The sequence below is a fragment of the Neophocaena asiaeorientalis genome, unplaced genomic scaffold (genome assembly GCF_003031525.2).
Source record: "Neophocaena asiaeorientalis asiaeorientalis breed wild unplaced genomic scaffold, Neophocaena_asiaeorientalis_V1.1 scaffold397, whole genome shotgun sequence".
NCBI lineage: Eukaryota > Metazoa > Chordata > Mammalia > Artiodactyla > Phocoenidae > Neophocaena > Neophocaena asiaeorientalis.
The window spans coordinates 2,658,209-2,679,087 of record NW_020173231.1 but is presented as its reverse complement, the minus strand read 5'-3'; the positions used below and the strand labels follow the sequence as shown (position 1 = coordinate 2,679,087).

The 20,879-nt window shown below is 38.3% G+C and overlaps 1 protein-coding gene across 1 annotated transcript in view; it reads right to left on the bottom strand.

The window, feature by feature from the left end:
- The window catches only part of ZCCHC4 (zinc finger CCHC-type containing 4), a 48,140-nt gene extending 28,408 nt beyond the window's left edge, over positions 1-19,732 (bottom strand). The window contains exons 1-5 of the mRNA XM_024745561.1: positions 19,591-19,732; positions 18,770-18,888; positions 17,760-17,842; positions 1,105-1,380; positions 499-579 (exon numbers count right to left, since the gene is read on the bottom strand). Coding sequence (XP_024601329.1) covers positions 499-579; positions 1,105-1,380; positions 17,760-17,842; positions 18,770-18,888; positions 19,591-19,717 — 686 coding nt within the window. The 5' untranslated portion in view covers positions 19,718-19,732. The remainder of the gene's footprint in view (positions 1-498; positions 580-1,104; positions 1,381-17,759; positions 17,843-18,769; positions 18,889-19,590) is intronic.
- Between the last annotated feature and the right edge of the window lie 1,147 nt (positions 19,733-20,879).

Sequence of the window (20,879 nt, the reverse complement as noted above, 5' to 3'; positions counted from 1 at the left end):
ACAAAGCTTATCTGTTTGTTTATCCCCTGCCTCGGGACTTTTCTATTTCCTAGTTAGCGCTCCCTTCACTTCAGGTCATGTCCAGTGAAAGACAGTATGCATATCATCCAGTAAAAATATTAAAATACATGTCTTATCACACTTAAAACATCATGATGAAACAAAATTCTGGAGGAAATTTGGAATTACCCTTGAAAAGTAAGTATATTAGAAGAAATTTCACTCAATTGAAATGTATCTCTAAATTATAAGCCAAAGACAACTAGACCTATTCACAGAGAAAATTTAGGAAACACACTAGCAAAAGGAGAAATCTACCACCTCCCTGTTTGAAATATGGAAGATTACATGTTGTCTATATGACTAAAATGATACCTTATAACCAATCACTACTTCTAAATGTTAAGTAAAGGATTGTAATAGGATTAATAAGACGAAAACATTAAAAAGAAACAGAACACAATGAAGGAGAATAAATATTATACTTTGTAAACCTACCGAAAATCAATATCCAATAAAAGGCTTTTAATGTTAGACTTCTTGTCATCTGATGCTTTCAACCTGATCAGCTCATGCAACCTAAAGCAATTAGTGAAAGCAAATTTAATAAGAAATTACAAATGCCATAGATAACAAGAAAACAAAAAACCCATCAATGTTCTCCTGATATTTCTAATACTTCAGTGAAACACTGAAGAAAATTTGGCAAGTATAAGCAAGATTTAAATTTCACAAATATTTTTAAAACAGTGGATGGATCTCATCTGAAACAGAAAACTCTAAAATAATAAATAACTTAAGAATCAAATCAGAAAGAATCTCCTATCATGTACCAGAAATCTACAAAGATTTCTCTCAAATGGAATAAAGATTACAAACTCCTCAGAGAGGGACCATGCTTTATATTTCCTTTGTACACTTGAAGCTTCATGTCGTAACCTGCACATAGCATTGGGTTGGACAAAAAGTTCATTTGGGTTTTCCATATCTTACGGAAAAACCTGAACGAACTTTTTGGCCAACCCAATAAATAACTACTTAATAAATTTTCTTACAGTTTAAATAGTGGTGATGGGAGAATGTTTAAAATACCATATAACATACCTTGGTGTCCCGACACACAGTACTCTTCTGAACCCAAGGGTAGAGAGTAGGTCTACCAAGAACAGACAGCTCCTATCAGCAAACAAATACTGGGCATTTGTCTTCTTGTTTTCCAATGGATAAAGGAGTTGACTGGGCCTTTTTAACTGGGTGATAGAAATATCACCCACTATCTGATGCTTGCGATGCTTTTCCTCATCATCTGGCAACAGCAACTGCTGACATCTTTGACAAAACTTTCTCTGAGACAAGGGCAACTCAATAAACTTCAAGTACCTTCAAGACACAACAAAACACAAAGGAATACATTTTAAGTTTGTTGCTTTAAAGACAATTGATTTTCGCCAGGTTTAACATGCAAAAAGTATTATTACTTCCTAAAGAGTACTGCATGAAGAAGCAAAGGTACGAAACAATCTGTGGAATGTTGGCTAGGATTTATGTCTGGCTGCATACCTACAAAGTGGAAAAGAATCAGCGATTTCTTAAAAATTGAGATGCTCCAATTTAGTCACTGGCTGAAGATCAATATCCATTTAAAATGTGAATATAATATATTATTCAAACAACCTAGTAGTAACGGAGACTACTATCACCCTTTAAATTTATTGACAAATCCATGTGTTCTAACTTGGAGGTGTTAAACAGTCTGGCTCAGTAAGACAGTCATTTTCAAATGAGAAATTAAGATCATTCTTCAATTTCTTATGGCATACATAGCAAGAAAAATTACCTCCTAAAAGAAAAAATGTTCCCACAAAGTTCCTCTATTCTTAGCAGTACTGATGGAGGCAGTTCTGAGAAGCTCACCCCAAAGCAGCAAAACAATAATCAAAGCCTTAAGAAATACGATACCAGATAGCCTATTTGATCCCTTTCAAGTCATCTTTATATCTGATTTCAAAGCCACTACTTTGGGTTTTTTCCCCCCTCTTTCTTATTACTGATGATTAAAGAGAGAAGACAATCACAGTACGTTTTTAAAACTGCTGATTTTGTATATGCAATCCAGCTAAGAATTCACAGTAAGATGGACTTCCCTGGTGGCGCAGTGGTTAAGAATCCGCCTGCCAACGCAGGGGACATGGCTTAAAGCCCTGGTCCAGGAAGATCCCACATGCTGTGGAGCAACCAAGTCCATGCCCCACAACTACTGAGCCTGTGCTCTAGAGCTCGCGAGCCACAACTACTGAGCCCGTGTGCCACAACTACTGAAGCCCGCGCGCCTAGAGCCCCTGCTTCGCAACAAGAGAAGCCCCTGCAATGAGAAGCCCGTGCGCCACAACAAAGAGTAGCCCCCGCTCACTACAACTAGAGAAAGCCCGCTCACAACAATGAAGACCCAAAGCAGCCAAAAATAAATAAATAAATTTTTAAAAATTTAAAAAAGAAAGCAGAATAAGAAAACAAAAGAAAAATAAGTAAGATTATCATGGCTCATAGAGGGTCAGAAATGTCTAGATCTAAGCATGTCAAATAGTGCACTAAAGGATTCTTAGAGTTTGAAAACAGTCATATGATTTCAGTTGAACTAAACTCTGAACTGCACTGTAAAAGCTGTGAACTTAACATAGAATCAAAGTGGGTATAAAACTTTCTGTATATAAGCACAGTTTCACTTCAAAGCACCCAAGGCAGTGAGAAATAGGTATTCTGAATGGCGATAGCAAGAAATAAGCTCATCATGCTGGTAATTTGTTTCTATTTCTATGATAACTGTTCTTTTGACAGCTTTATCTATGACTGGAAAGAGAAAGGAGCATGATATTAGAAGAAACTTTAATAGTAATTCAAAGTAAGAGTGTCAGTAGAGAAAAGGGCCCCTAAGACATGAGATGCAAGTGGAAGGAACCAGCACCTTCCTTGGCAACAGACACACTGAATTTACTACTATTACCATTCATTAGTAGCTGTTCATTGTTGAAGACTTCCACATTCAGCCACGAAAAAGCAAGAGAGACCAGATTTACCATCCTGGCCCTCAAAAAAATTGATAAAATATATGAAACCACAGTTTTAAGATACCGGACAAAAGAAAAAAGTAGGAAAAAAAGATATCGGACAACTGGCAGCCCAAAGAGCGAACGCCGAGAGAAGGGAAGAGGTGAGTGAGCAGTACGGCTGCTCAGCTTCCTGCCTGTGGAGAGCTGGCTGCACAGGATGGAGGCCCCAAACACAGCACAACAAGTTGATGAGGTAGAGTTTTGAAATCGTGGAGGCCTAGGCAGCTGGATCCACAAGGCAGAGCACTGGATGGTACGCATGGAGTACACGGAAGGCAGACAGCAGACACTGAGCTAGTGATCCAAGGCCTGCTGAGATTCCCCTCCAGTCTATGCTGAGCACTGATTAGCAGGTGCGTGAAAAGACTACCTACCGAGAGAGAGAGGACTGCTGGAAATGAGCAGGTAGAACAATCACCCAGGGCCCAGAGTGAGAAACCTCTGAATCCACAAGGATGAGGTAGGGCGCTCAGGACATACAGCCTCAGGAGTGGGAAGAAATCAGCCCTACCCCAAGGCTGCTCTGGTCCTCCAAAAGGCTTAAAGATAAGCCTTCAAAAGCAAGGGACTATAAAGGATCAGACAGTAAATATTTTGAGCTTGGCAGGCCATCCATTCTCTCTGTCACGACTGTTCTATCGCTGCAGCACAAAAGCAACCACAAACCTGAACAGAAATGAACAGGCATGGCCAGATTTGGCCTGCAGACTGTCGTTGGCCAACTCCTGCTCAAGAGTATCAAACATTAGCCAAGTAACTTAACTGTATCTTAGAACAAAGCTCAAAAATAGGTAAAGGAATAAAAAATATCCAGTATACAACAAGGTAAAAATCACACTGCCAGCACTGAATCAAATATAACCAGGTATGCAAAGAAACAAGAAAACATGACCCATGATTAGAGAAAAAAAAAAAAAACCAATCAATTCAAACCAACTCAGAAATGACAGAGATAATATAATCAGTAGGCAAAAACACTCAAGCCATTTTATTATAACTATATTCCATATGTTCAAGAAAGTAGAGGAAAGCATGAGCCTAAGGAAAGCCATGGAAAATATAAAAAGACCCAAATCAAACCTATAAAGATTTTTTAATTGTCTGAAATGAAAAATAACCTTGATGTGACTAACAGCAGTTCAGACACTACAGAAAAAAAAAAAGCATTGGTGTACTCGAAGGCACAGCCTTAGAAACTATCCAAAATGAAACACCAAAGGGCCTAAATACATGAAAATGGACCCCTGAAAGGGGGGAGGGGGAGGAAAATTTTTTGAAGAAAATAATGGTTAAAATTTTATAAAATTACATTCAAAGATCAAAGAAGCTCAGTGAACCCCATGCACAAGAAATGAAGAAAACTATAAGATACATTATAATAAAATTATTTGAAGATCAGTTGATAAAGAGAAAAATCTTAAAAGAAACCAGAGGGAAAAAAGACATGGAAGAACAAAGATAAGAATGATACCAGATTTCTCACTGGAAATTAGAAAACAGTGGAACAATACCAATTCTGTACAAATTCTTCCAAAAAACAGAAAGGAGGGTATAATTCCCACTTCATTTCATTAGGCCAACATTACTCTAATACCAAAACCAGAAAAAAAATTATAAGAAAACTAAACACCAATATACTTCATGAACACAAACTCAAAATTATTAACAAAACTTTAGTCAATCAAAAACACATATATAAAGATGGTAATACATCATGACCAAGTGTAGTTGACCCCAGATATGCAAGGTTGCTTTAATGTCTGAATTCAATCAGTGCAATGCACCATATTAAAAATCAAAAAAATAAAAGATCTCATTAGATGCAGAAAAAAGCCCTTGACAAAAATCAAACATCCATTTGTGATAAAGAATCTCAGAAAACTAGGAATAGAAGGGGACCTCCATAACCTAATATAGGGCATCTAAGAAAAACTTACAGCTAACACCACTGATGAAAGACTGAATGCATTCTTACTGAGACTGGAATAAAGCAAGGATGTCTACGCTTACCATTTCTACTCAGCACTGACCAGGGATTCTAGCCACTTTGATAAGACAAGAAATAAAAGGCACAGATTAGAAAGGAAACATTAAAACTTCTTTACTCACAGACGTGATCATGTATATAGAAAGTCCTAAGAAAATCTTCGAAAAAGCTGTTAAATAAGTAAGCTTATCAAGTATAAAAGATAATATACAAAATCAACTCTATTGTTACAGACTAGCAATAAATAATCAGAATCTGAAATATAACAATTTAAAATAGCATTAAAAATATAAAATATTTAGGAATAAATCTGACAAGAGACATATAACCCCAGTACACTGAAAATTACAAAATGTCATAGAGAAAAATTAAAGATGACTTAGTAACTGGAGAGATATACATGGCTATGGATTATAAAACTCAGTATTATTAAGATGTCAATTCTTTCCAATTTTATCTATAAATTCAACACAATTTCAATTAAAATCTCAGCAGGACTTTTACAAGATACTGAAAAACTGATTTTAAAAAGTTCAAAAGCCTGACCCTATTTCATATCATATTTAAAAACTAAGCAAGGATTTCCCTCCCAGTCCAGTGGTTAAGACTCCATGCTTCCAATGCAGGGGGCATGGGTTCAATCCCTGGTCAGGGAACTAAGATTCCACATGCTATGCAGCACAGCCAAAAAAAAAAAAGAAAAAAGAAAAAGAAAAACTAAGCCAAAATGCATCATAGACCTAAATCTAAGAGCTAAAACTATAAAACTTCTAGAAGAAAACATAGGAGAGAATAATAATGATTGTATTTGGCAAAGATTTCTTAAATAGGACTTAAAAAGCACAAAGTATTAAAAAAAAAACCCCAATAAATTGGAAATCAAAATTTTAAACTTTTCTTCAAAAGACACCCTTATCGTAAGCAACAAAAGAAAAAATAAATTGGACTTAATCAAAATTAAAAACTTTAAAAAAAAAAAAAAATTAAAAACTTTTGTTTGCAAGGGATACCACCAAGAAAGTGGAAAGACAACCCAAGAACGAGAAAATGTATGCAAATCGTGTATCTGGTAAAGGAACTGCATCCACAATACATAAGAATACTTACAACTCAACAATAAAAAGAATTAGACCAACTAAAAAATGGCAAAGGAAGTGAACAGACATTTCTCCAAAGAAGATATACAAATAGCCAATAAGCACATGGAAAGATGCTCAACATCATTAGCAATCAAAGGAAATGCAAATCAAAACCACAATGTGATACCACATCACACTTAATATGATGACTATAATTTAAAAAATAATAATAAGTGTTGTGTAGAATGGGGAGAAACTGGAATCTCATAAATTGCTAGTGGGAATGTAAAATGATGCCGCTACTTCGGAAAACAGTTTGGTAAGGTTAAACACATTTATCATATGATCCAGCCATTCTACTCCTAGGTATTTACCTAAGCGAAATAAAAACATGAGTCCATACAAACCCTTATACACAAATGTTTGTAGCAGCTTTATTTGTAATAGGCAATAACTGGAGGCAACCTGAATGTCTACAAACAGGTGAAAATATATCCATACAACACAGTATTATTCAGGAATAAAAAGGAATAAACTAATGATACAAACACTTAAACATGGATGAACATCAAAAATATTTATGCTAAGTAAAAGAAGCTAGACACACATCCCCTCAAAAAATACTATATACTGTATAATTCCTTTATATAAAATTCTAGAAAATGCAAACTAATCCATAGTGACAGAAAGCAGATCAGTGGTTATCTGCGGCCTTTGGGGATGGAGGAATATAGGACAATGGTAGAGGAGGAAACTTTTGGGGGTACTGGATATGTTCATCTTCTTAATTGTGGTGACGGTTTCATGAGTAGATGGTTTCATGTCAAAACTTATCAAACTGTAATTTTAAATACATGCAACTTATTGTACATAAATTATTGTACTTCAGTAAAGCTGAAAATTTTGGGGAAAAAATGTTAACTTCCCCCTAACAACCCACATTCCTCCAGGGTGCCCATACACCCCTGTTTGCCCAGGACAGTCCCAGTTTACATCTGCTGTCCTGGAGTTCCATCTAATTAGTGCCCCCTTTTACTCACAGAAAGTATTCTGGCTTGGATTAAAATTATATGGGCACCCTACCTATAACTTCCATCATATTGTAAAAATTAAATCAAATTCAAACAGTGCTATACCAAAAAGAATAATTTCAATTAACTAAAAAATAACTAAATTTTTAAAATACATGTTTTCATAGTGATATTAAAAATACAAGAACAATGACCCTGATAAGTCAACTCTGTAAGTTGCTGGGGTACCGAATCATTATTCTGAAAACAGGCTGAAAACAAACAATAAGAGGGGAAGAATTAAACATTTATCTTGACTTCCCAGATGAACTGTAAACACGGTTAAGTCAACAGCTGATGAAACAAAGTTCTTCTTTAAAGAATCGCAGCTAATAAATGCATGAGCGATGACAGGAATTTGTAAACCCTTATAACTCTAGGCAATGATCATCAATTACTGCTGAAATCATGAGAAGAAACAGTGACATAGAACTTTATAATGGATGGTATAGGCTGGCCTATACCTATATGACCTGAACACACAACCAATCTTATAACACACTAAGTGAACAGCCAGACATTATCTGCCTTTTGACGTGATATAAAAGGAAACAGACCACACAACTTACAGAAGAGGTTGCTCCTAAAACTGAACTCGATTCTGGGGACGCCTCTACTTTCCAAGAAATACAGGGGATAGAATAAATGTTAGCTGACACTATAGGATGCAATCAACCAAATTCAGAATATGGAAATTTCTATCAGACAAATGACTCTGTTTCTTCAATGAATAAAAGATTAAAGATATCAACCAACTGCCATGTGTAAAGCCTCTATGGATCCTGATTTGAACAGACGAATTATAAACTGGCATTTATGAGGTAACCAGAGAAACACTGAACGCTAATGCATGCTATGTAATATTAAAAAATTGTTTATGTTTTAGGTATTTTAATAGTATCGTGATCATGCTTTTTTTAAAGGCCTTATCTCTTAAGATACATAGAGAAGTGTTTCCAGGTAGAACTATATAATGTCCAGATTGGAGGTCGGGGTAGAGGGTACAGGGGAAACAAAATTAGCCTCGTACTGATGACTGAGGAAGCTGGGTGTGGGTGCAGGACGTTCTTAGTATACTGTTCTCTCTGCTCTTGCGTATGCTTGAAATTTTCCTAAATAAAAGGTATTAAGAAGTGCTTTAAAGGGAAGGGAAGAGTTAAACTCAAAGAAAACAAAGACAACTCCAGAAGATCACTAAGCAAGAACTGGGTTGTACTCTGCCCTAAAATCATGTGAGACTTGGTTTTTCATTCTTTGGCAATAGGGACATAATCTGGGAAATTTCTCAGAACTCAACAACATGAGTTTCCAGTTTGAAAGGATTTACCTAACACCAAGCAAAATAAAATAAAACAGACTTACATCAGATAGATCTTCATGACATGTGACATCCCTAGGAATAAAAAGATTCTAAAAAACTGACAGAGGGATTAAACAAGTCACAGGTCACACATAAGAGATCAAGAATGAACTTGTTGAACTTCAACTTCTCAACAGCTATAATGAAGACAGAAGAAAATGGAGCACTGCCTCCCAAACCCTGAAGGAAAGATATTCCCAAACTAGAATTCTATCATCTGTATAGGTTATAAATCAAGTATCCGCATACAGGTATTTTCAGAAATGCAAGATCTCAAAATATTTACTTCCTTTTAAGCATTCAGGAAAAAGATCAAGCCAACTGCTGGGTGGTCAAAATCAAACTGGCCCCAGACATCTACAGTACCTACTTAACTCTAGAACAGTGCTCCGCAAAGAGGGCCATGCACTGGAGCTGGCCGCCAAATGTTTCCAGTTCCTGATGAGACAAAGACAGACATCCAGAGTACATGTTTAGAAACTTTTATACCAATTAGAGTACTTTTAGGTCTGTTCAATCTAATAACAAAAAATGTGGGCTTGTATTTTGTATGTCTTCTCTTTTTTTCCATTTTATTTTCTAGTTATTTATTTCTATTATATTTACAGACGTATCTGATCCCAGTGGACTAGAAATAAAAATAAAAACATAAAACAAGCAAACAAGCAAAAGACTGACCCTTTAACACAGATCATTTAAGAAGTACTGCTCTGGAGGACATGAAGCAATCCTGCAAAGTCCCCAAGTAAAACATACACCCAAATAATGTTATACTTAAGTACCGTGCCATTCAAGAATAAAAGAGTTACACAGACATAAAAAACAAACTTATGGTTACCATAAGGGAAAGGTGGGTGGGGAGAGATAAATTAGGAGTTTGGGATTAGCAGATACACACTACTGTATATAAAACAGAAACAACAAAGTCTTACTGTATAGCACAGGAAACTATATTCAATATCTTATAATAAACTATAATGGAGAAGAATCTGAAAAAGAATATATAACTGAACATATATATATATATATATATATATATATATATATATATATATACACACACACACACACATTTGTTGTATAATTGCACGTGTGTGCATGTGTTGAGTGTGTGGGTGTGTGTGTACCACTTGCTCGATTAAAATGTCACCTCTTATAGAGAGAGAGAGAGAGAGAGAGAGAGAGAGAGAGAGAAAAAAAAAACCGAATCACTTTGCTATACACCAGAAACTAACACAACATTGTAAATTAAACAATACTTCAATTTAAAAAATATATATGTAAAAGAAAAAATAAAGAGATCAAATTTCTAATTTTCAAAAAAAAAAAGAATAAAGGAATTAAATATTTCTGGACTTGGAAGAACTCAGGTTATATAGTTATATTACCTGGATCCTTCATGAAGAACCTGCTGGACAGCTGGATGCCAAGGAGAAAGGACAACCATTACAGATGGGAACATTTCTGAAAGCTCTAGGACAAATTTCTCCAAGAAGATGAAACCAATAGATTATGCTACATTTGAATGTTCTGAAAGGATTCAGACAACAGGCAGAGAGTTTGCAGTTGAATCATTTCTGAAGCACATAAATAATTAAGCAAATAGTCACTATAACAACAAATAAATTCAAAACTGTTATTAACTAGGAGGAAAATAAAAAGCTGTGTAGGAAAGAAGTTATTATGATTTATATATTTTTATATAAATGGAATCATACAATAGCCACACAGATATTTTGATTTAAATTTTTTGATTAATAAAAGCCTTTTTAAAAAAATTAAAACTGCTAGAGGATGAATTTCAGCCAAATAGGAGATAAGTGAAGAAACTACAGCAAAGGGGCTATCAGTCAGCACTAAATCTATTTGACCACAGACTAAAAACAGAAAAATTACAGTTAGAGTACAAAATGTAAATAATATAAAACCAAATAAAACTGGTATGGGAAGAGGAAGGGAAAGGGAAATCAAAAAGTGTATTGATTTTCTCATATTTTAGAGCCATCAGCCAAAAGATATAATTTAAAACTGAAAAACCAAGTAAAAGAGCTATAAGCAATATTCAAAGGCATAAAGGTTAACCCTAAAAAGAAATAACCAACTAAAATCAGAGAGTAATTGAGCCCGAGTGCCACAACTACTGAAGCCCATGAGTCTAGAGCCTGCGCTCTGCAACAAGAGAAGCCACCCAATGAGAAGCCCGCGAACCGCAAGGAAGAGTAGCCCCCGCTCGTCGCAACTACAGAAAAGCCTGCGCGCAGCAACAAAGACCCAAGGCAGCCAAAAATAAAAATAAATAAATAAAATTTTAAAATAATTATTAATAAAAAAAATCAGATAGTAATTATAGAGAAGGAAAGAGAGGAAGAAGTAACATATTAAGTAATCATTTCTCATTTTTAGATGGAGGAAGGCAATCTAAAAAAAAAAGAATTAAATATGGTTTAAAAAGTTACAAAGGCAACCATTAGAACAAAAATACAGAAGAAACACACATTAAAAAAAGAAAAACAGGGCTTCCCGGGTGGCACAGTGGTTAAGAATCCGCCTGTCAATGCAAGGGACACAGGTTCGAGCCCTGGCCGGGAAGATCCCACATGCCGCGGAGCAGCTAAGCCTGTGCACCACAACTACTGAGCCTGTGCTCTGAAGCCCGCGAGCCAAAACTACTGACCCCGCACGCCACAGTTACTGAAGCCTGTGCGCCTAGAGCCCGTGCTCCACAACAAGAGAAACCACTGCAACGAGAAGCCCGCGCACCACAACAAAGAGTAGCTCCCACTCGCTGCAACTAGAGAAAGCCCGTGCACAGCAACGAAGACCCAGCGCAGCCAAAAATAAATAAAAATTTAAAAATTAAAGAAAAACAGGGCTTCCCTGGTGGCGCAGTGGTTGAGAGTCCGCCTGCCGATGCAGGGGACACGGGTTCGTGCCCCGGTCTGGGAAGATCCCACATGCCGCGGAGCGGCTGGGCCCGTGAGCCATGGCCGCTGAGCCTGCGCGTCCGGAGCCTGTGGCCCGCAATGGGAGAGGCCCCAACAGTGAGAGGCCCGTGTACCGCAAAAAAGAAAGAAAGAAAGAAAGAAAAACAAATACAGACCACAGAGTGAAAGAGCATAAAAAGAAGCAATAAAAACAGTAAGTATAAAAATAATAAAACTAAGACCAAGCATATCTGTCATATACGCTATAAAAACGGGCTAAACCTACCCATTGAAAGAAAGCCTGGGGGCTTCCCTGGTGGCACAGTGGTTAGGAATCCACCTGCCAGTGCAGGGGACACAGATTTTTTGAGCCCTGGTCCGGGAAGACCCCACATGCCGCGGAGCAACTAAGCCCGTGAGCCACAACTACTGAGCCTGCACTCTAGAGCCCGCAAGCCACAACTACTGAGCCTGCATGCTACAACTACTGAAGCCCACACACCTAGAGCCCACGCTCCACAATGAGAGAAGCCACCGCAATGAGAAGCCCACTCACTTCAACGAGGTAGCAGCAGTAGCCCCTGCTCGCCGCAATTAGAGAAAAGCCCACGCGCAGCAACAAAGACCCAACGCAGCCAAAAATAAAACAAATTAATTAATTAATTAAAAAAAAAAAGAAAGCCTGTCAGATTGGATCACAAAGCAAAATCCAATCACCTCTAAGATGCAAACATTTTCACATTTTAGCATCTAGGATATTGAGACATGATTTATAACTGCCATCAGCCAGACTGTAGGTGGAGTGTCACTGCTATTATCCTATTGCTCAGTCCCAAAACACAAAGTTATTGTACATGCACTCAGGGACCAAAACAGAGAAATGGAGCAGAAGCACACTTTTGATATTAGAGAAGTAAACAGTTGTCATTGAATGAATGATGAAAACAATCAAGGGCTTTATAGGAAAAAGGAGAAAGGAAGCTCCCCAAATAGATAACGCTGTGCCAGCTTCTGCTACTCAAATATGGTCAGAAGGACTGCCTATCACACACCAAGTGAAGCCAACTGAAGGCAGCAGAAGCTGCAAAATCACCAGGAAGAGATGAAAGTTCAAAGCGAGGGGCTAGTGTGGCAATTCACTCACTACATGGGACTATCTTAAGGCACTAAGTTTAATTATTTTTAAATGAAGGAAAAAAAGAACAATGTTAAATGAACCTCCACTGATGTATTTTGTGCCTGGTCAAAACTGTCCTTCAGAAAGCTTCCATTGCTAGTTTATTAACCTTCTCTTGACACAAGATCAACTGAGATCTTGTACATATTTCTATTCAAAATTATATCATTATCATTGAACTGTATGACTTTAAACGTAACATTCAGACACAAGGGGTTTTTCTTAAGTTTGGTAGGAAGAACTTGAGACTCTCAGGAACTAAGGATTACTCAGTGCTCCTTCCTCATTTGTGCTTACTACACATACCCGGGGGGAGAAGAAATTCATTCTGCTGCATGGCTCAGCATGACTCACAAATTGCAGGCTAGCATTTTGAAATGTCATTTTTATTGATCTCCATTTGATGTTCCATTTGACTTTCCGGGAGTAGACAAATTATGTTTATGGCATTTCCCTAATAGCAGACCTTGAAAATCTGAGTTTAAATGAGCTCTGAAAAAAACATAACCGAGTGAAATATCAACTAAACAAAACTATCGGGATGCACATAAATTAATGCTGATTTTAGCATTAAAATATATCCTCCCTAAGACTTCAGCAGTCACGATAAAGATGTCAACATACTACATAATAGAATAGCACATTACAGGGCATGACAGGCAGCTAAAAACTATAAGGAAAGTCAAGTCTCAGACACAAAATGTAAATCTGTCCAGTGAACACATAGGAAATATAAAGCATGGGTGAAATTAGAAAAATGAATATCAAATCCTATTCTGTAGAACCTAGAAGTCTGTGCAGCACTGCCAGTTCCATAATAAAAATCAAGTAAGAAAGGTCAATTTATCTCAATAGCTACCATTATTCCTTTCTAATAATTTCAAAACTAAATCAGTCAATGAAAAGCTATTGCTATGTCACAGTAACAGATAAAAAGTTTGCTTTATAGAATAGGTATAATGTTTTAATGCATTTTAACACTTTCAAATATAGTAGTTATTTAATAAGATAACATAAATGAGTTGTATAAAGTTAAATTAGAAAATAATTATAATCTCAAGTAACAGTACGTCATCCTTACATCCATTTACACACAAGAATAATCTGCCAGTCTCAAGCTGAAGACACACTAAGAGAGTAATTAATAACATAGAAGAGGTAATTTAGTAAGCCTTTGGTTTTAAAAAGGCAAAATTTTTAATTTTGAGAAACGACTGATTTCAAACTTTTCACTCTTGTCGAAAGCATGTAAGAAAGCATAAGAGCATCAATTATAAAGTGATCCAGTGTAATCAGTGATATTACATTTCAAAAGCAAAAACTTTCACCCATCCTCCAAAACCTGTTCGAATACAATATCCTTAAACTGAATTGATCAGCTAAGGCACAAGTTAGCTGTAAAGCTTCTGACCTTCCAGAGTACTCAATCTTTTCTATGAATACTGTCAACACAAAACGTTCTTCTTTTGCACTGTATTATGTTTAAATATATCTCAACTCCATTACTAGCATTTTAAGTTCTTTTTGAACCCTCAACAAAGAATGAATAAATGACTGGATGGATGGAATGGATGGAGGCTTGGACAACAAAGTCTGAGGTTTTGGGTCACAGATGATTTAGGATGTTGAAAATGACTTTATTAAGACATGCTCTCAAGAATCAGCACTAAATAACAGATGAAATTATGGCCCCCAAGAAATAACCTTTTGAAAATTCTTTAATATTCCATAGTCTAGCCAGTGTTTTTAAATTCTAACTAACATGAAATGTGAATTTCAAAAAATTCTTCAGTATCAAAAACCATACTCTGGTAGTACAAAGACTTGCACAGTGGTTTAGCTCCAGATTAAAATCTTATTATGCAAGGAAAGATCATCTAAATTTTCTTATAGAGTGTAACTACATCACCAATATCCTTATGTAATAATATGAAGTACATGCTTATCAGCTAAAAGTGATACGGCAGAGTACAAAACTATGTCCACATTATGACCACAATCTTGTACAACAAACCTTTGCATAGGAAAAAAGGCCAGAAGGAAGACTACAAAATGACCAAGGTGATGGGTTCAAAGGAGAAACCAATAGTGATATTTTTCTACTTTCTGCATCTTCGATATTCTATCTCATTATAATAATCTCATAATAATATATCTCTATATAACTCTTTGTTTTATATCCTTATATCCCCTTAAATTAAATCACTATACATCATATATTAATTACTATCTGCTTATATGCTTAAAAATACTGTTTTAGAATCTGGGAGACATGAGTTTGAGTCACTGCTCATTCATTCTAATAGTATGAAGATGATGAAGTTACTTAACTTCTCCAAGTCCTCAATTTTCTCATCTAAGTAAACCACCTTGGCAGGATTTAAACAATATATCACAGAAAACACCTCACATAGTGCCTAGCTCAGTGGTGCTGTTTACATTAATTCCTTTTTCAACATTTTTTGTTGTTGATTTAATTCCCATAAATTAAGTAGACTTAATCACTGATTAAGTACTGCAGTTAAGGGGCAATCAAGTTATCTCAAGAAAAGCCTCCCCTATCAAAGGACTTTAAAAGCTACTAAGAAGCTCAAAAAGACATTTTTAACAGATCCCAGTATTCCTTTACACTTAGCCTAGATATGACCTCAGAATCCTTCTAAACACAGCAGCCCAGGTAACCAGCAGGAGTTATCATGAGAGTGAAAACCTATTTGTCATCAGCAACCCAGACAGAGGCTTCTTAAGAAGTCTCTCCCAGCACACAAAACACAATGCCTATAACAAAGGAGAGAGATGAATTCTTTTCACAAGTTTGCCAAAAAATTAAATCTATGACTCAATTCCAGTTTACCCAATAAAACATTTTAAAAATGCAGATTTTTAGGGACTTCCCTGGCAATCCAGTGGTTAAGACTTCGCCTTCCAATGCAGGGGGTGCAGGTTCAATCCCTGGTCAGGGAGCTAAGATCCCACATGCCTCACAGACAAAAAACCAAAACATAAAACGTAAGCAACATTGTAACAAATTTAATAAAGACTTTAAAAATGGTCCATATATGGGCTTCCCTGGTGGCGCAGTGGTTGAGAGTCCACCTGCTGATGCAGGGGACACGGGTTCGTGCCCCAGTCCGGGAAGATCCCACATGCCGTGGAGCGGCTGGGCCCGTGAGCCATGGCCGCTGAGCCTGCGCGTCCAGAGCCTGTGCTCCACAACGGGAGAGGCCACAACAGTGAGAGGCCCGCGTACTGCAAAAATAAATAAATAAATAATTTTTTTAAATGAAGACTTTTAAAAACGGATGTTTACAGCTTTTAAAAGTTTTTTGTTTGTTTGTTTGGTTTAGTATTTCAAAAAGGAAGATTACAGTAAATCTTCATGAGATTGGATTTGGCAATGGATTCTTAGCTATGATACCAAAAGCACAAGCAACAACAACAAAAAAATTGAAAGCTGGGGCTTCCCTGGTGGCGCAGTGGTTGAGAGTCCACCTGCCGATGCAGGGGACACAGGTTCGTGCCCCAGTCTGGGAAGATCCCACATGCCGTGGAGAGGCTGGGCCCGTGAGCCATGACCGCTGAGCCTGCGCATCTGGAGCCTATGCTCCGCAACGGGAGAGGCCACAACAGTGAGAGGCCCGCGTACCGCAAAAAAAAAAGAAAAAAAAAATTGAAAGCTGGACTTCATCAAAGTTAAAAACTCTTGTGTATCAAAGGACATCATTGAGAAAGTGAAAAGACAATCTACAGAATGAGAGAAAATATTTTCAAATCATCTGATAAGAGTGTAATATCTAGAACATATAAGAACTCCTGCAGCTCAACTACAAAAAGACAAATGACCTTATTAAAAACGGACAAAGGACTTGAATAGACATTTCTCCAAGAAGATATACAAATGGCCAAAAAGCATATGAAAAGATGGTCAACATCATTAATAATGAGGGAAATGAAAATCAAAACTACAGACATACCACTTCACAACTGCTAGGATGGCTATAATCAAAAAAAACAGAAGATAATATGTGTTGACAAGGACATAGAAAAATTGGAACCCTCATACACTGCTGATGGGGATGTTAAATGGTGCAGCCACTGAAGAAAACAGGTTGGCAGTTCCTCAAAAAACGAAGCATAGTATTATCATATTATCCAGTAATTCCACTCCTAGGTATATATGCAAAAGAAATGAAAACAGGGGCTCAAACAGATATCTATACACCAACATGTGTTGAGTATTATTCACAATAGCCAAAAGGTGGAAACATCTGAGTGTCCACTGATGGATGAATGGATAAACAAGATGTGGTACAGGGACTTCCCTGGTGGCACAGTAGTTAAGAAACTGCCTGCCAATGCAGGGAACAGAGGTTCGAGCCCTGGTCTGGGAAGATACCACATGCCACAGAGCAACTAAGCCCGTGTGTCACAACTACTGAGCCTGCGCTCTAGAGCCCGCAAGCCACAACTACTGAGCCCCCATGCCTAGAGCCTGTGCACCGCAACTAGAGAAAGCCTGCACGCAGCAACGAAGACCCAATGCAGCCAAAAAATAAATGAATAAATAAATAAATTTATAAAAATAAAAAGATGTGGTATATGGATACAAAGGAATATCATTCAGCCATAAAAAGGATGAAGTTCTGATACATGCTACAACATGGATAAGCCTTGAAAACACAACGCTAAGTGAAATAAGCCAGACACAAAAGGACAAATATTGATGATTCCGCTTATCTGAGGTACCCAGAATGGTCAAATCATAGAGACAAAAAGTAGATTAGAGGTTACCAGGGATGGGAGGAAGGTGGAATGGGGAGTTATTGCTTACTGGTGACAGAATTTGTTTGGGGTGATGAAAAAGTTTGGAAACTGATAGTGGTGATAGTTGCACAACACTGTTAATGTAATTAATGTCACTGAATTGGCAAATGTTATCTTATATATATATTTTACCACGATAAAAAGAAATTAATTACTGAAAGTAAACTTAAAGGCACTGAGGGAAAAAAAACAACAATAGGACAATACATGAAAATGACACAGCATCAGTACCTTTCCACACACTGCGAACGGGATAAAGGAGGCTGACATCTTCGGTTATGAGCTTCTCGGGCAGCAAGTCTGGCTCCTGACAACTGAAACAGAGCACAAAATAAACTTAATAAACCATCAAACTTGCTACTATCCTAGAAAAACTGGTATCGCATTCTGCCATCAAGAGGCCAGAAATTCGAGCAACTAATAAGCTCTAAACAAGCATTCATTCCACAGGAAAGCAAAACACATTAACCTGGGAAAATTCTAGAGCAGTTTGAAACAATAACCAACATATTAAAGCACTGAGGGATTAATTCACACATAGTGATCTTAACGAGTCTACAGAAGAGTGGCATACAGACTGTTTTCCAACAAACCTAACAAAGTTGAAAGCTTTCTAGTCAAAACTTTCAGGGCTTCCCTGGTGGCGCAGCGGTTGAGAGTCCGCCTACCGATGCAGGGGACACGGGTTCGTGCCCCGGTTCGCGAAGATCCCACATGCCGTGGAGCAGCTGGGCCCGTGAGCCATGGCCACTGAGCCTGCGCGTCCGGAGCCTGTGCTCCGCCACGGGAGAGGCCACAACAGTGAGAGGCCCGCGTACCACAAAAAAATCTTTAACTGGAGCTGAGGCCAAGAGAATTCCAAGCTCATAACTATCTCTAAGTGCCTTCATCAGTCATCCAGTAGCGGAATAAGGGATGGTCAATGCAAATGCTTCCCAAAAAGTGTTTTTCTAAAGCACTTCCTGGAATGATAATAACCTGCACTCTTTAGGGAGAAATCTATATTGGCAAAACCAATACTAACACCTCAGAAAGCTTTAAAGGGAACTCAGACTTTGAGACAGTAGTTTAAGACATCAGTAATCAGAGTAAGTTCAGAGTAAATATAAACTCTAGTCTCTCAAACCAAAAAACATGGTATCTTCATCTCAAGAGATTTATCTCATACATTCTCAATGAAATGTCACAGACATCAACAATTAAAAAAAAAATATATATATATATCCAAAAAGTTGATATACCTTTTCATCTTCCCATTGAAAAAAATTACAATCTTTTCTATCTCTACAAGCTGAGCAGGCATAAAACCTCCGTGTTTCTTCTTTTCCTTGGTTCACCTTTACAAACAGAAGAGTGGGTCCTAGTTCCAGAATAGGAAAAAATAAGTCAAACAGTCATCTACCTCAAGTTCCTAGTTTTCATCACCTTTAAATAAAATTTGTTTCAGTTTTACGCACAATTTGTCACAATTAAATGCACTACTCTGTTTAATAATTTTTTTCCCCCAAAGTCACAACATTCAGGCAAAGACTACTTAAGAAATAAATTTTGAAAGCTGGTCTCTCCAGAAGGAAAATGCTATTGTCAGTACAGTTGCAGTCCACATGGTGAACGGCCTGGGTCCTGACAGAACAAAGACGGAGTCCAAACAACTGAGCACTCTGCCACCTCCGCTCAGTTATCCTTTCAGTGAAAATCTGAGCTTTTAGAGTTGGACGCACTCTCTCTCCGCAAGAAAAACTGGGTCTAGTTAAGCAAGATTTCATTCTATCGTGCTCCCTAACGGTTTTTTAATTTTAATGGAAAAGACAGTAAAACAACAAATGAAATCTTCAAGTACTTGGCAACGGGAATTACTCAATAACCCATATCCTTTTTGCCTAGCCTCTGCCTCGTCCTTTCAAAAAACATGTAACAGCCGTAAAGCCAAAACCACAACAGTGGGGACTTTCTATGACGGTTTCTTAAGTAAGTGGAAAACCACAACTTCCTGAGGAAGGAGCATTTTTCACCCAGGCCCCTTGGCTCCCGACAGCCAGGCTCAGCCCAGACGCGGACCCACCGTGAGGGCACAGCGGGGCGGGCGGGGCGGGAAGGGAGGAAACCACCACCTCGACTCCCGAGTTCCCCTGGCGACCCGAGCTCCCCTCTGCCTCTACGGTTCCAAGCCACTCCCTGAGGGCCGCCATCTTCCCGCCGCCGTCCCGAAAGCCTCAGTCCGAACCGAAGAGGCTGAGAAAGAGCGCCGCCATGACCCGCCGTGACTCAGAGCGCCCCCTCTCGCTTAGGAGGAGCTTCGGCCACTGGGGCAGAGGTCACGCCCCGAAACCCAACTTCTGCTGGAACGTCTGAGAAAGAAGCCCTAAGAGTTCCATGTTGTCATCTCAGTGATTTCTCATGTATCTGAGAGGTTCAGCTCTCTAATCTTACCTGAACTAAGTCATGTGTCTAGTGACCGGCTGATCTAGGTTCACCTTGGCAAGAGTAACTCAGCTCTGCTCCATGTGCCTCTCATCCTCCTGCTGTAACCAGCCGGCCAGCCTGGGCACATTTCTTTCATGGGAATGACAGAAGCACAACAGAACTAGGAGAAACAGACAAGGTTCTTAAGGCCTAGGCTCGGAGCTGCCACTGTCACTTCTGTCTGGTGGTACTGTTTCCCACCACTTAAGGAGTACCTGACTCAGCAAGAAGGCAATAAGGAGAAAGCAAAACTAGGAGGTAGGAATGTATGACGATACCATGTGAGAACCTAGATCCAACCATGCCTCAAGTTTCCAGTTACATGAGTCACAAACTGCTCTGTCTGCTTAAGACAGTTTGAGATGAGGTTGGCTCTATCACAACCAAGAATGTCCGCTAATGCTCTGTGGTCACAGCACAATATTGGATGGATATACCTGTTCATTAATATGCCTGGATTCCCTTTTCCAGTCAAGACCAGCTAACCCTGCTCTCCATTCTCCCTGCTACGATCCCTGTCAGTCTGCCTGCTATGCTCCCCTCCGTCCAATCTGTCCCTTCTGGCCCTTGTGGTGGAACCCAGTCTCCTCAGCTGCCTTTTGCCTTGCTGCCCAAAAATCAGCACACAGACCTACTTCTCTTTAAGGGGAAAACTGTCAGGGGTGACAAGAAAGGAATCCTACAAAAGACTTTACCATGTCAGTCTCTGCTTTCTTGTTCTGGATCCTGACTCCCCTGCTGAAAGGGTCACTTCTATGGACTGAATTGTGTCCCCCTCAAAGTTCATATGTTGAAGCTCTGCCCCACAATGTGATGGTATTACAGGTGGGATCTTTGGAAGATAATTAGGTTTAAATGAAGGCATGAAGGTAGGCCCCCAAAATGGGA